The following is a 14652-nucleotide window of genomic DNA, read 5'->3' on the forward strand; positions in this document are numbered from 1 at the left end:
GCCTTTCACTGCTTCTGTAATAATAACTTCATGGCTTATTACTGTAACTGTCAGACTTCAAAGCATGTCTGGTACACCAGTACACATTCTACAATATAGGTAGCTCTCATGTGAATTAGAACGTCATGGATGATACCCTCTGACTGACCAAGTGTCTTCCTCAACTAATGTTAGCAGAAGATGCAGAACTAGGTTGAGAAGAGCAGAGGGCAAAGTGGCTCCTTAGAATGGCGTAATCCCTCAGAAGCCTTTACTACCCAAATCCATAGGATTGGAACTTCACAGGTTGGGAGGGCCATAGCACTCCAAAGCACGCTTCCCTCTGAGCCTTGCTGGTATCAGAGAGAAGGTGAGAATGTTACATGGACAGAAGCACCAGTGACAATGCATGCTGTTCTGGGGGAGGGAGGCAGCCGCAGCCATCATCAGAAGACCCAGCATAGCTGCAATAATACATTCCTTTCCCCATTGACCTGCAGGTCTAGAGGTCATGCCTCTTCTGCTGCTCCCTCCCCAGTGAAGAGATCATTCTAAGGAGACTATATAAGGGTGTATTGTGTAATGTTGTCTGGGGTCTGTGTCTTTCACATGGGCTTTAGTGCACGTGGGTAAGCTCAGTCTCTAGATTCTTTCTCCTTATGGGATCTATGTCTAAGCTTCTCTTCTGTTTGGTCAGTAGCAAACAACTAGAGAACATATTAATGCTCTCTATTTTCTCATCCCGACAGATGGCTCAATCACAAAGGAGTGAGGCAGAAGCGAATAAACGACTGGCTGGGAATCAAAAATGAAAATATTGATGAGTAAGTGCCCTTGTACATTTAATCTCACTGATAAGTGGCAGAGCTCCGGTCTTCCCACTGAGGATCTCAGTAATATGAAATGCCGGTTTCTGTATAAAGGATTGGAGTTTTTTCCTAAGGGAAAGTTTTGTGTCCTGTGAGCCAGAATCTGTTTTCAGCTAATGTGCATGTGGCTACCTTTTGAATAAGGATTCTTGGTTGACATTAAGTGAATATTAGCAGGCTGGTCTTCAAGCTTGAGCTGCCTCTTCACAGATGTTTTTTTTTGTTTGTTTTTTGTTTTTCATTTTATTTTCCTTTAGAATGCTTTCTGCGGAATAAATCCTCCTCTTTATAACTGATTCCTTTTGCGACTGGGTTATTGAGCTAACAAATTCCATCTCCTCTTTCTCTAGTACTTACTTTGTTAATGAAGAAGATGAAAACCTGCCACATTATGATGAGAAAACTTGGTTTGTTGGGGATCTCAACCGTATCCAAGCAGAAGATTTGCTCCGTGGGAAACCTGATGGAGCATTTTTAATTCGAGAGAGTAGCAAGAAAGGATGTTACGCTTGTTCTGTGGTGTAAGTCTGTTCTCTTTATGGTTTAACTTACTCAGAAACCTCTAGATTGTCAATCTCAAGTATCTTTGCCATTTGAATTATTTTAGAGAATTCAAGTCACCTTAAAATTCACACATTCAAATGAGCACAATATGCAGCAGATGCATCTAGGTTACAATGGCACAACTTTGTTGCAGAAAGCTGTTGGTTTGGAGGTACAGGTCTTGTGGTCCTTATGATCTTCAGTCATGTAAACACTAGGCTATAGTTCTGCAGCATTCCAATAAGAAACTCCATAATAATCTATGGCCAGATATTCACGTCGCTCTCTGATGAGGAACGTTAGTAAAGTTTGGATTCGGAAATGTTCCAAGTGACACACGTTGAGATTTGTTCTGATTTGCAGACATGCCAACTCCAGATCCATATGGCTGCTATGTTTAAGCTAATGATAGTACTTCAGAAAAGGCATATTCTTTCTGTTGATTGGTATTATGCCACAAGATAGCACTGAAATGGCATAATGTAACCTGCTTTTACTTGTGATTTGGATTATGAAAGTTCCAGCATGGGGATTATCTAATATCTGATCTTTCTTGCAAATAGTTCCCAGGCTTGTGGAATAATTGTGGTGCTTCAGTAAATGCCAAGTTAGGGACTTGATTACTATAACTTCAGATAACTAACTGACTTGGGAACCCATGCTGTGTTTGCCGACTACCAAACGTAGCCCAACATTCTGGGCTAACTACAAGGTACTGGTGAAATGCCGTTTTGAGAATCAGTCCACTTACGTCTGTCAAAAATCCATGGAAAGAAACTAGACAAAGCAAGTCTAAAGCAGAATTGGACTGGAGCTAAGTTAGCGGTTAGCAAAGTCTGGGCTGCAGTGCCCTTTCTTGGTGGTCCTCGGAATGAAAGTTTGAGAAGTAAGCAGTGGGGGTTGGAGTACTGAGATAAGAACTGCCCCATGTGAAAGCCTCTTCGTTATGTAGATCACTTTGTAAGAATGTCTTAACCACTCTTCCTAGATGCATATCTTCTGCCCAGAATCTCCATTATAACATCCCCTTCATCTTCTGTCTAGAGTTTTGTCATTATTTTACTGATGCAAAATCAGCCTTGCTATAATAGTTGCCTGTTGACATTTAGACTGTCATGTTAAACTGTCCTGTTTCTTTCCTTGCAGAGCTGATGGCGAAGTTAAACACTGTGTGATCTACAGCACTCCAAGGGGTTATGGGTTTGCAGAACCATATAACCTGTACAGCACACTTAAGGAATTAGTCCTTCATTACCAGCAGACATCCCTCATTCAACACAACGATTCCCTAAATGTCAGGCTCGCCTATCCTGTCTACGCACAGATGCCCTCCTCCCTTTGCAGATAAATTCTGGGGAGGGGGAAAGTGTTGGCTATCTTGGATTCTTTTCTACAGTTTTTATTAGAACTCTGAGGGCATTCTTTCTCCTTAGACTGCTTGTTTTGCACAAGAAGTGATTCTGTGAATGTGAATCAAAGAGGCCTAGCAGCAACAAGACGACAACTTGGGTGTAGGTGTCCTGGTGCTACCTAAAGCTCAGCTATGCTTTTACACTGATACTTTTCTGTTTCCTTCCGGGGGGAATAAACTCAACATAAACACATCCAAAAAACTGGAAGCAAAACATTTTATGGAGATAATTTTTGGCCAGGCACCTTCAGCAGAACTTTTAATTGGGATTTTTTTTCTTGTTCTTGTGGAGACAATTTTGAAGCCTCTATTGAGGCATCAGTAACGTCTTTCAGTCTTAAACTCCAAGAAACTAGGGGGGGAAACTCTACACAGCAATGCGCTCTCTGTTAATTTTAGCAGCTTCACTGCAATTCAGCCGAACTTCCAAATGAGGGCTTATCTTGAGGAGGCGTGGAATTTGGTGAGAGAAGACCAAAGGAATTACGGGAAAGCTTCAGGTTGTTATTTAAAAGGAAAAAAATCCTTATAAAGAAAAGTTGCTTTATTTTTTACCAACAGTAACAAAGTTTTGGTTTCAACGGCACTACAGGTCTTCGCTTAAAGGAAATGTTTATAACCAAATTGAACCCACCAAAACTTTGTTCGTTGCTGGATTGAGCACTTATGGGGGATGGTTGCATTAGCATCCGCATATACTTTCTACACCAAAACTTGAAACAAATAAAAGGAAAAGCTAAAACTACTTGTGTGGTTTTGAAAACTCTAATCTGTCTGATTTGATGTATTTGCTCCTCCTTCCTCTCCCCTCTTCCATGTTTGTTTGTTGTTATTTTGGGACACTTCTTTCCAAATCTTTTAGATACTATGCTTTGGAATGTAAACCAGAATGAAGCTGGCCACTCATGTTTTGTGAGTTCTGTTGCTGAATAATGAACTATTCTTTTGAAACCCTTGTAACTTTTTTGTAATGTAAGTATAAAGAAAAGGTGCAATGCAGTGCTTCTGGATGGCTTCTTATACCAAATAATTACATGAAGACTGGTCCTCAGATTTTTTCTATTATAAATAGTATGCTCATTCGTACAAATGCCCTTTGACTTGTTCACCATGGACCAGATTCTGATTTCCGTTACTCCACTGAAGTCAGGTACTCAAGATTTTATGCTAGCAGAATCTAGTTCCGCTATGTATGGCCATGTTTAGTGTTGGGCAATAATAAAAAATTAACCTGCATTATTTGTAAACACAGCAGCCGGATAAGTAGTAGCCAAAGGAGGAAGTGGATCTTCTGCTATGAGACAGGCATAGACTATTCTAAAAACTACACGTTCTCTTGTGCCATCTGCTGAAGCATCTGATACTGTCAGATGCTGGGTAGGCAGACCCTGGGTGTGACTTGGTGCAGCAATCCTGTGTTCCTTAAATGCTTAAGCCAAGGAATAATTGCACTTGAAGAGAGATGTAGGTTGTTCCTATTATATGCTTGACTCAGTATTTTGATTTGCTCCTACTGAGTCTCTACAATGGAAACTAAATTAGGTGAGAGTAGCTTTGTTTGGCAACAAAGCACAAATGGCAAAGTAATTATTCCGGGTGTGGCCTTAGAATTAAATTTTTGCTGTTTTTAGTGGTAGCATTTTGTATGTAAATTGCACAGGCAAGGAAACAGTCTAGTGTTAAGACACAGGACTGCAAGTCAGGAGCCCTTGTGTCTGTTCCTGACCCTGCCACTGACTTCTTGTTTGAACTTGAACCATCTATAATCCCTACGGAATAATGGCAAGGTTGTTGAGGCTTAATTAATGTTTACACTGAGAAATCAAACAAAGGCACTATAAAATACTGTTAAGCAGAGCATTATTTATTCATGAGTAGGGCTGTGACAGATCTTGAACACTGATAAATAATAGTGGAAAGGGCAATTTAGATTGCTTGGCATGTCCAAGCAACACTTTATTTTGCACTAATGTGCCGCTGGTTAACCAGCTAGAATGTGATCTTCAAACGAAGAATTTTCAAGGCTTGAAAAGCCCCACAAACTGAAGCTGGTAGATGTTTCGTGTGAGAGGAGAATGAGACTAAAACAAGGCCCCATGCCAAATGACCCAGTTTCCCCTGGTTGGCTACTACGTTGCTGGTAAAATGTCTGTCCTATTCAGCAAAAACCTAGATTCGTTGTTCCAGTTGTAGGTCAGAAATGGACTTTTTTTTTTTTTTTTAAATAAAAGCAACTTGCCACATCTCTTAAGTTACGGGTAATCCAGTGCCAGCAAAGCATCGTTCTCATGCTTTATCTCTTGCCCCACCAGCATTCTCCCTGCCATTGGTTTCAATCTAGACTATACATAGACTGGGTAGATTTTTTTTCAAAGGCCCAGAAAATCTACTGCATTACATCATGAGTCTTCTCTTACTTCCACTGGAAACTCTAGTGGAATCAATGGAGTTGTTCCTCATTCTCTACTCACGCTGGTGAGAATCTGCAAACTGTGAAGTGTCTTGCAATCTGAACTGTGACATAGGTTTTCATATTAACCAAGCAAAGGTCAATTATTAGACTAAATCCTGGCTCAGTTTCTCAGCACCACTGGCAGTGGTGCAGGAAGTGGAACTACTTCTGAAGGTTTCTTGTAGTTGAATCTCACTGAGCTTGTGATGTGTTAGGCCAGATTTCACTCTTGGTTTGCCTGTCTAAATTCCAAGTAATTCCATTGGCTTCTGTGAAGTGACTTTGGCTTTACAGTGGGGTGTGAATGAACTCAGAATCTGCCCCCACCCCATTTCAAATTTCTTCACCCTTCACAGGTGCTGCATTGTTATGAGCAATACATCCATCCAGAAAGCTAAAAGCCATCTAGAAGCATTTTAATTCTTTTCCCCCCTACATTTCAGATTAGGACTGTGTTCAAATTAAAACCTAAAAGTTCCTCACTTTCTCCATCCCTATCTCCCTGATGACTCCTGATTTGTCCATGTGCCTTTTTGCACTTGATTTAGGCACACGAGTTACAGCTTGCTAGTGTTTTACCCATTTTATGGTCACACATGCCATTGCACACCTCCTTTTGCATCAGTTTTTGCACTCGTGGCAAGTGAAAAATGGGTATAAAACCAAGTGAAATACATAGCAGGTATAATCCACTAGGGGGCCTACTCCTGCTCCCAGTCACTCCAGTTTGGCCTGATCCTGCTCGCTCACTGGTATAAAACCAGTGTAACCCTGTTACGCCGCACAGAGCCACTCCTCTCATGACTGAAAGAGAAATTGGAATTAGGCTCAATAGGTGCAGGATTGGGCCCTAGTATTAGCTGTTAACAAGCTTAAAACAAATGCATAAGAGAGAACATAAGGGCAAAAGAAAGGGAGTAAAATAAAATTATTTTTTTTTTTTAAACCAGAAGACAATATGCTCATGTGTGACTAGAGTGCAGAAAAGTTCTGGTTTCAAGAGTCAAAAGATGGGGAACTTATGCTCAGTTTATTGGAGCAGCCATTTCTTACCTGACTGCAGCTAGAGTAGTACTGATCTCACTGACCCATGTTGTATTAAGTATATATATAGATTTAAATAAAACTTTTTTTTGCACAGTGTTAAATGGGGGAAATGATATTGAGACTTTCTAATATGCAGTTTCTTCTATCTGTTTGAAGTATATTTGCAGGGAACAGGGGTGATTCAGTATTTTGCTTTTTCACAAATGGGGAAACCAGATCTACTTCCACAGTTGCCATTGTGCCCACTGTACACAGCACATCAGCCAAGAACGTTGTGTTGCTGAAGTTCCTAAACTTCCAACTCTCCTCCCATTAGTTCCTTTACTAGTCACGTCTTACTGTGAACAAGTGGGGAGTGGGGGTGTTGAGATGAGTTGGTAAGATGCAGTTTGAGGCTGCTGCAAAGTTTTCCCAACGAGCACAGGTGCAGTCTAAAAACAAGGGTGTCTCATTGAGTATTTGAACCACCGTGTAATAGAATATGAACATGTATGGTGGCGCGTTTTCCAGTTAAAGGGGGAGAGAAGTTGTCTAAACTGTTTCTGGAAGTGATGGCGCGATGCCTGCCATGTACCACATGTCCCCTAGGTCTGTACTGGGTTCTGAGGCAGTACAACTCTGCACCAAGATCAAACATGGTTTCTCAATGTGCGTGCACACTTCCAAAGGTGACAGAGGTAAAAAAGAAATCCTCAGTCAAACTAATGAGCCTATTCTTTTCTCACTTACACTGGTGTAAGCAAGAAATTCCATTGAAGAAAAGCTGTGTATGTGAAAGGAGAATCAAGCCCATCTACTTTACATGAGACCCAAATTTCAGGCTGCACTCAGGTCACAGAAGGACAGAAATCAAAGCAAATCTTGGCCTCTTTAAAGCCAAGCAGCCATAATGGAGACTGTGGAAATGAATGTTGACGCTTTCAGTGCAGTTGTAAGGGCTGGGGGGAATCTTGGTTGCCCTAACATTGCTGTGTGTGCAACTTGGATGGCAACATGTCCAGTAACTCAATACTATGGCTGTTTAAAACAGCAGAATTACTAAAGGTGTGTCACAGTTTTACAGTTTGGAAAAGCCCCTTATATTTGGTACTTGAACAATCTCTTTTCTGTTGTTTGAATGTTTGTTTTTCCTTTACACTAACGGGGAATGAAAATCTGAAATGTTAGTGAGTCTTGTAAGTGCTGCATTTTGCAGACATAAAACAGGTACTTTTTTTGTGGGTGGGGGGAGGGTAAGAGGTTCAAAATGCAGTTTTAACAGCACTATGGTGAAGTGGAGTTTTGTTTTCAACCATATTCTAGAATCCTACGTTCTTTTGTTTTTCTTCCTACCTTAATGTCAGCTTTGTTTACAGCAGAGTCAAAATATATTCCTGAAAGAACAAAGACTCATGCCAATTTTTGCTTCAAATGGCAAATTTAAGTCAGATGCACAGAGGCTTTAGTAAGTGAGAGAATGGGTTGAAAATCCGGGCTCAGCTTGTTGAACTTCTGATTGTAGTTTGAGCAAGGAACAGACAATGCACTTGAACAGGACTCCTGTCTTTATTCACAAAAGAGTAGATGCCAAGATGATTCTAGTCTCAACTTTTGCATAGAAAGCCTTGGAATAATTGGTTATACATTTTAAAAAGCGTGTGTGTGTGTGTGAAAACAATTGGGATAGTGATGAAAGTCTTAAAGGACTTACTCAACTATTTTTACAAAGATCTCCTGTTTGTATTTGAAGGAACTTGCATTGCTGTCCCACTAGTTTCCTTTTGGCACAATCTGTGCAGGCAAGAGGAGTGAACAAAGCCACCCCCCCCTGCTCCAAATAATAACAGGACATGTTGGTAAAGCAATACAGCTAATTATTCTGTATGGCAGGAGTATGTTTTGACAGTGCTATAGAAAAGTTTGTCCAAACTTTTGCAAAGCTTACATTCTGTGGCCAGAAATATTTTCTGCGGGAGGGGAGGGAAGAGTTTTGAAAGCCTTTTAGAGGCCTTACCTTTTGTTCCACAGGACTGAGATTGAGGTTTATCAGTGTGTTTTGTGAGCTGTTCTAAAAGATGATGGTGCTTAAAACACTGGTATTTGGGGCTGGCTCCATATGTTTAATGCAGCTCTCCTATTCTTCACTTTTGGCAGTAGACCCACCCCCATTCTGTGGCTAATGCAAACGTAGCATTGGTTTAGAATTTGACTTAAAATACTTGGCATGCAGGCTTCTGCAGCAAATGAAGTACAGGCGTCTGTTCTATTTGGTCAACAGAAATAATGGCTCTCTCTGATCAATCAGTATGAGACAATGTTTTCAATTAGGCTTTGATTTTAAATTTCCTCTGATTTTACCATTTGATGTTGCTGGAATAGTGGCTTTAACAAGTGAGAGTGTATATTTTTTCTGTAAATTCACCACCACTCCATTAAATGTGCTTGCTGGGTGATGGTGTGGTCACAGAATGGGCTTGACTTCATTTGGAAAAACAATTGTGTTTAAAAATGACATAGCCATGGCCAGGAACCAAATTAACCCCCTGGTATAAATCTATTAACCTCAGTGGGGTTACCACCCCATTTATGCCAGCAGTGAAATTAGCCCTGCGGATCGTCATTGAAGTATAATGTGTGTAGACTGTTTTGTTGGGTGGGGTTTTTTTGTTTTTGTTTTGTTTTTGTGAGTGACTTTTACATCGTATAAGAATACAGTTGACTAAACCTGTTAATTTTGTATGTTTGGCAGTTTACAGCACCATGGGATTGTAACAGTCTGCATCATATCTGTGTGTGTGTATATGTACTGTATGTATATAGCTCTATGTAAAATATATTCACATACACATTTATATGCATTAGCCATAAGTGGCACTGCCCCTTAAAACTGAAACAAAATTCACTATTTGCACGTTTTTACACACATTTAGACAAAGTTGGGTTTGTTTTCTTCAAATGAAAAGGGTTTATCAGGAACATCTTGACAATGTGCTTTTGAGAGTCTAGACTATGATTTCTTTTTTTAATTGGCTTGTTTAGAAGTTTTTTTAATTATTTACTCTGGGACAAGAGCATTAAAATGTGTTCAACGCAAAGGTTACTTTAAAAAAAAACTCTCTTGTTTTCCTTCAAGATGCAGTAATGTTTGCATGTTTTAAATCAATCTAACCAAACTCCTGTCTAGATCTAATGTGCAAAGGAGGATAATTGTATGTATCACTTTGTGAATGCACTGGTTAGATGAAGGCAGGTCTCAGTGTAAACCATGAGTGTATGTTTGGTTTTTGTAGTCCGGACTGAAATGATAGCACACACTCCTTTGTATAACCTTTGTGTTAATGTTGCATTTTTTAATCTAATTTTTTTTCTTCTTCTAAGAGATACTGCCTCTGTTTAGAACCGGCTTCTCATGAAGCTGTTGGAGGGCGGGGGGGTGTTTTGTTTTTGTTTTTTCCTCCATATGAATTCCAGCATGTAACTTTTTGGTACTCTTGTTGTTATTTGTGTAAAACCTGTTCTGTCGTTTATGCTGTAGTTTAAAAAAAAAAAAAAGGAATTTGTGTAGTTTAACTTTTAAAAAGAAACAAACTGCTTCATATGGAAACCAATTGTATGTTAGTGTTTTTGGACAAGTCATACTGTAGTTTCTAGATCAGTAATGCAACATTGTACTTGTCACCAGATGTGTTACGATTTTGCTGTATTTTTTTTAATAGATGGTCGGGCTTTTAAATCCCAGACACTAAACATCCTGGGCCTACTTGCTCTAGATTTAAAAAAAAAAAAAAAAAAATGCAATAAAAAAAATTGCAATAAAGCACATTTACATGTAATGTTTTAGAAGGATGTACTGACAGCTGTTTCTAATAAATTCAGAAATGCAGCCTAGTTGGCATGTTGTGGTGTTACCTGTGTTTGTTTCTCCTGGTTGAGGCAGTGAAAATGGATTTTGTTTAAGGCTCAGTTCAAGACTAGAGTTTCTTTATTGTGTTTTTGGTTGTTGCCAAAATAGCGCTAGGTCTCCAAAATCATGAGCAATTTCAACTCCAGTTAACAAACAAATACCCACTTCAGCACTGCTTCATTTGTGTGCCTGGAACAAAACCGCTGGCCTAGCTTGGCCAGCAACAGGGCATTCACTGAAAACGGAGTAAAAGCAATCGCTAGCTCGGCGATACAATCCCACAACGATTCTACATTCCTTGATCAATTTCACATGGATCCTGAGCCTGTGGTACTGAGCAATTAGCTTCAATTTAAAATCTCTTCCGAGATGAGATGACACACACAGCAATAGCACTAGTGTAAATGAAATCAGACTCGCCGCATGTTTATTCTTTACTATTTCCTTTCTTCAGTTCAGTTATGGTTCCTTCCTTTCCATAGGTCATGGAGACCTAAGACATGTTCATGGGTGCCTGATCATTTCCGAAACCTATCCATCTAGTGATTCAGCTCGATTGGGCTTGAGCATCTTAAACCTGATACCCAAGCTGCCCACTGAAGAAGCAGTAGTTTGTGAGGGCCTTATTCTCCAGTCACACCAATTCCATTCGCTTTAATATAGAGTGTAAGTGTTGAAATCATAATTGGGCTCTCTGGTTACTCAGTAAGGGCCAGATCCTGCTGCCACTGCGATCAATGAGAGCAGAATTAGGTCTTTACATTCATTATACCTAACACAGTCACTTTGCCTGGAATTGGCCAAGTGAAATCTGGGAGCTGGGCTTACATTCCATAGTGATTACATCCTAACCCATCGCTGCCACTGCACAGGTGTGTACACTTCATAATTACACAGTGCGCTTCAAGACAGACGCTCACGCTTTGCTGCGTGTGTTCACGTTTGGCGATGCTGCCACATCCACCTTGTGGTAAATGGGCCACGGTCTTACGCAGATGGCTTTTCTAACTCCCATCTTTTTGTTAATGGAGGTTTTATTATAGATGAGAAAAATAACTGGCAACTTGCTCATGGGGGAAGGGGAATCTAAGTCTGCATCAAACACTAAGGGAGAGAGACAAGGTGGGTGAGGGAATATCTCTTATTGGACCAGCTAAGTGACAGAATTAAAATTATCTGGGGAGGTGGGAAGAACATTAGTGATCTTGATTTTTTTCTCTCTCTCTAAATAGTATATAAGTGGGATTTACCAAAGCCAAGGGAAACCTTATGCTGGATGCTACTGGCATAAATCTGGAGTGATTCCAAATACCTGTGTGTAACTGCAATCCGAATCGAGCCCAGTAGCACTGACACAGAGAGAGTTTAAATCGAATACAGCTGTTGACAAGTATGCCTGGTATTTCTCTTCACAGTTCTCTCTCAATATCTGCTTTTGGCTTGTTGGTATCATGCTGCCGTATTGTTACAAGGTACAGTTGCATCCAGTCTTTCAATAGCTTGTATTGGCTGTGTTTGACCTCCGGCCCGTGGAGGCAGATCCATGTACTACATTGCCATGACTCCATAATACTTGTCTGTCTTGCAGAATTAAAAACATATTTTCTTGAGGCCATGCTGTGTGGTATTTTTACTAAACCCGGCCCTAAAACGCACTCCGTGCTTTTTCAAAAATAATGGCGGCTGGTAGGCGGTTGAGCTGCTGTTCACACTCTTCAAGTAGTGAGCAGTGCACATAGCGTTCGGCGAGGTACAGTGGTGTGAAGTGAAGTCAGGGCTCCATTGTGCACACATGGCACAAGGCAGTCCTGCCCCCATCCACCTAGACAAAGACAGACCAAAGGGGAGAGAAAGGAAGTGCTATGATCCCCATTTTATAGAGACACCTGAAGTACTGAGAACCCAGGGCCCAGCTCCTTAAAGGTACTTAGATACCTACATAGGGCTTTAGGCACCCCTGCCCATTTCAAAGCTGCTGCTCAGATGCCCCCTACCTGCACAGGAGCAGCTGGTCAACATTGGCAAAGCTACGGCGGGGCCTGGAGCCCTCATTCGAGCCAAAGCTGGGCAGGCCTTGAAAAGGGGATTCATATACTAAGCAGGGGAAGGCGTATCTCTTCAGTGGGCCCAATCCCTTAGGTTTGCTCAGAGCACACCTAATGCCCTGGGACCTGCCAGCCCCCACATGGAGGGCCAGCGTGTGGTCACCAATAGGCTTGGGGGGGGGAGGCAGGTGGGGACACGGAACCATAGGGTGAGTGTGACGGATGGAGCGGGAACAGGAGACAGGCCAAGCCCTAGCAGCAAACACCATCTATCTAAGCCCAGGGGCGTTCCCAGCTGAGGAGCAGGAGCAGAGGCCCCTCAGACCAGTCTGTGGGGGGGGTTAGGCGGCCCCTGCTCACCTGGCTAGCTGCTGCGGATCCCTTCCTTAGGCACCTACATCTCCCTGTGCATTGCATAGGCCACCTGCGTGTCCAGGGTGGGGCTGAGAATTGCACTGGATGGTAGCCCACCTACACATGAGACGCAGCAATGCTGAGAGGGTCAAGGCCTCCATATCCTCAAGGATCTGAGCCCAAATGTCTTGCCCAGGACAACACAGGGAGCCGGGGCTGGCCGTGGAGAAGTTGGGGATATGAAAACTCTCCTGAGGGCTAGGCCAGTGCCATGCACAACAGCCCAAAGATTTCTTCTCCTGTGCTTTGATGCCAACTGGCCTCAAAAATCATTCAGCGGGCGAGGCCCCTTTGGGGAGCGCTCTGAGGTGTCTCCAGCCCAGCATACAGCTCCAAAAAACCCCTCGTCATCGTGGAGTGAAGGGTCGTGTTCAGCACAGCCAAGCCTTGGGAATGCCAGGCAAGAGCCAGTTAAAGAATGTGCCCTGACACCCTTAACTCTGCCCTCCCACCGCTGGAGCCCAGCGGGAAACAGGTGAGCCAGAAACAGTTGAGTCAGCCACAAACCAACCAGCCCACCCCAGAAAATAGAGTAAAAATTAAAACTGATTAAATAAAATTAAGCTCCTCCCCTACCTCCCCACCACACACACAATGTCAGCACCAACCACCTCAAGGGCAGTCTGCCAGCAGACAGCATGGGAGCGACCAGCACGGGCCAAGCTAAGGGACTAGCAACCTCCCCTGCTTAACCACACGGCTCCTCCACTGGGACAGAACCATTGGAAGCTGGCAGCCAGACAAAGCAGCCCTGGGCGCCGGCGCATTAGAGGCCCTATAAGCCCTAGGCACGTGCTACACCTGCACCAGGGTGCGCTGCGTGGAACCGAGCTGCAGCATTGCAAACATAGAGCTGTGCAGATCACCCAGGGCACTAGGTGCGTGCCACGGACTAGCCCGCTTCCAGCTGTGCTGTAGCCACCGGGCTACGCTTCCCCCTGCTGGGGTGGCCCTGTGCTGTAGGCTGTGGCATGCCCAATAAGTGGTGTAGGCAATACATATGGGTGGCCACAGTGTTTTTGAGCCCTGCCACTTACAGAGCCACTGTCCAAGCCTGGGCTGCGCTGAACAAAGGGCGTTTAACTGAGCAGCAGCTGTGTTTTCAGAGCCCACTGGGTGCTTCAAAGATGACACTACCAATGTGATTCCCTGCCCCCAAAGAGCTTGTCGCCATCCTGTGCGCTAGCGCCCCATGCGAGCAGGGCTTGGGATGTGCCCAACCCTGGCGCTAGCTGCCCCACACTCTCCGATCAACCACGTGCCCCCAAATTCCTGCCAAGGCCGCCTGAGCAGGGTTCACAGGCACCTCCCAAGACAGCCCAGCTTTTTCCTCTACGTGGTCCAAGGCCTTTGCATCTCTTTGGGGCCATTGTGTAATGTGCCAAGGAGCAACTGGCCACAGACTCTGTGTGAGCCAACCCTTTGCACGGTGTCATCGGCAGCTGCGTCCTGTCTGAGTGGGGTTGTTGGTAAGCTGGCAGGGGAATGCTGGGCACGGCCCTGCAGTAACCAGGTTATCGGCGCAACCGACAAGGCCCTTGCATTGTAAGCCCGTTTTCAGATGCTTGTGCAGGTATTTCTGCAACAACGTGAGTCGCTGGCATGCTTTGGCTTTGGGGGGGAGGGGCAGGGAACATGGCGCATCAGCCCTGCCCATGACGCCAGGCTCATACCAAACCCCTCAGAAACCTTCCTGCTTTGTGCTAAAGTAAGCAGCAGCAGCGCAGTAAACAACCCTGCACTCTGTGTTGTCATCATTAGGCTTCAGGGTTAACACCCTGCTCATGTTGAAAGGGACAAGCGCCCCCGCCAATCACGTGCACGGTTACCGCTCTGGCTGCAATGCACGCACTGCCCGGCTGAAGGTTGGGATTGAAGCATAAGCAATACAGTGCCCTTAAAAACCTTCAAGGCGGCAGATCCTGATGAGGCCAACTGGGGGGGGGGGGGGAAGCTAGTTTGGCATCACACGGCGTGCTGGTTCAATGCGCTCGCTGGCATTTGGGTTG

General features: G+C 43.5%; 1 protein-coding gene across 2 annotated transcripts in view; it reads left to right on the plus strand.

Annotated features, from left to right (window-relative positions):
- LOC112110541 (phosphatidylinositol 3-kinase regulatory subunit gamma) overlaps positions 1 to 3547 on the plus strand; it is a 311516-nt gene extending 307969 nt beyond the window's left edge. For both annotated transcript variants that reach the window (XM_026651964.2, XM_024205596.3), the window contains 3 exons: positions 729 to 803; positions 1199 to 1369; positions 2538 to 3547. In XM_026651964.2, coding sequence (XP_026507749.1) covers positions 729 to 803; positions 1199 to 1369; positions 2538 to 2739 — 448 coding nt within the window. In that variant the 3' untranslated portion in view covers positions 2740 to 3547. The remainder of the gene's footprint in view (positions 1 to 728; positions 804 to 1198; positions 1370 to 2537) is intronic.
- The last annotated feature ends 11105 nt before the right edge of the window (positions 3548 to 14652 follow it).

Source organism: Terrapene carolina, unplaced genomic scaffold, assembly GCF_002925995.2.
Source record: "Terrapene carolina triunguis isolate 2854851 unplaced genomic scaffold, T_m_triunguis-2.0 Scaffold110, whole genome shotgun sequence".
NCBI classification, from domain to species: Eukaryota; Metazoa; Chordata; order Testudines; family Emydidae; genus Terrapene; species Terrapene triunguis.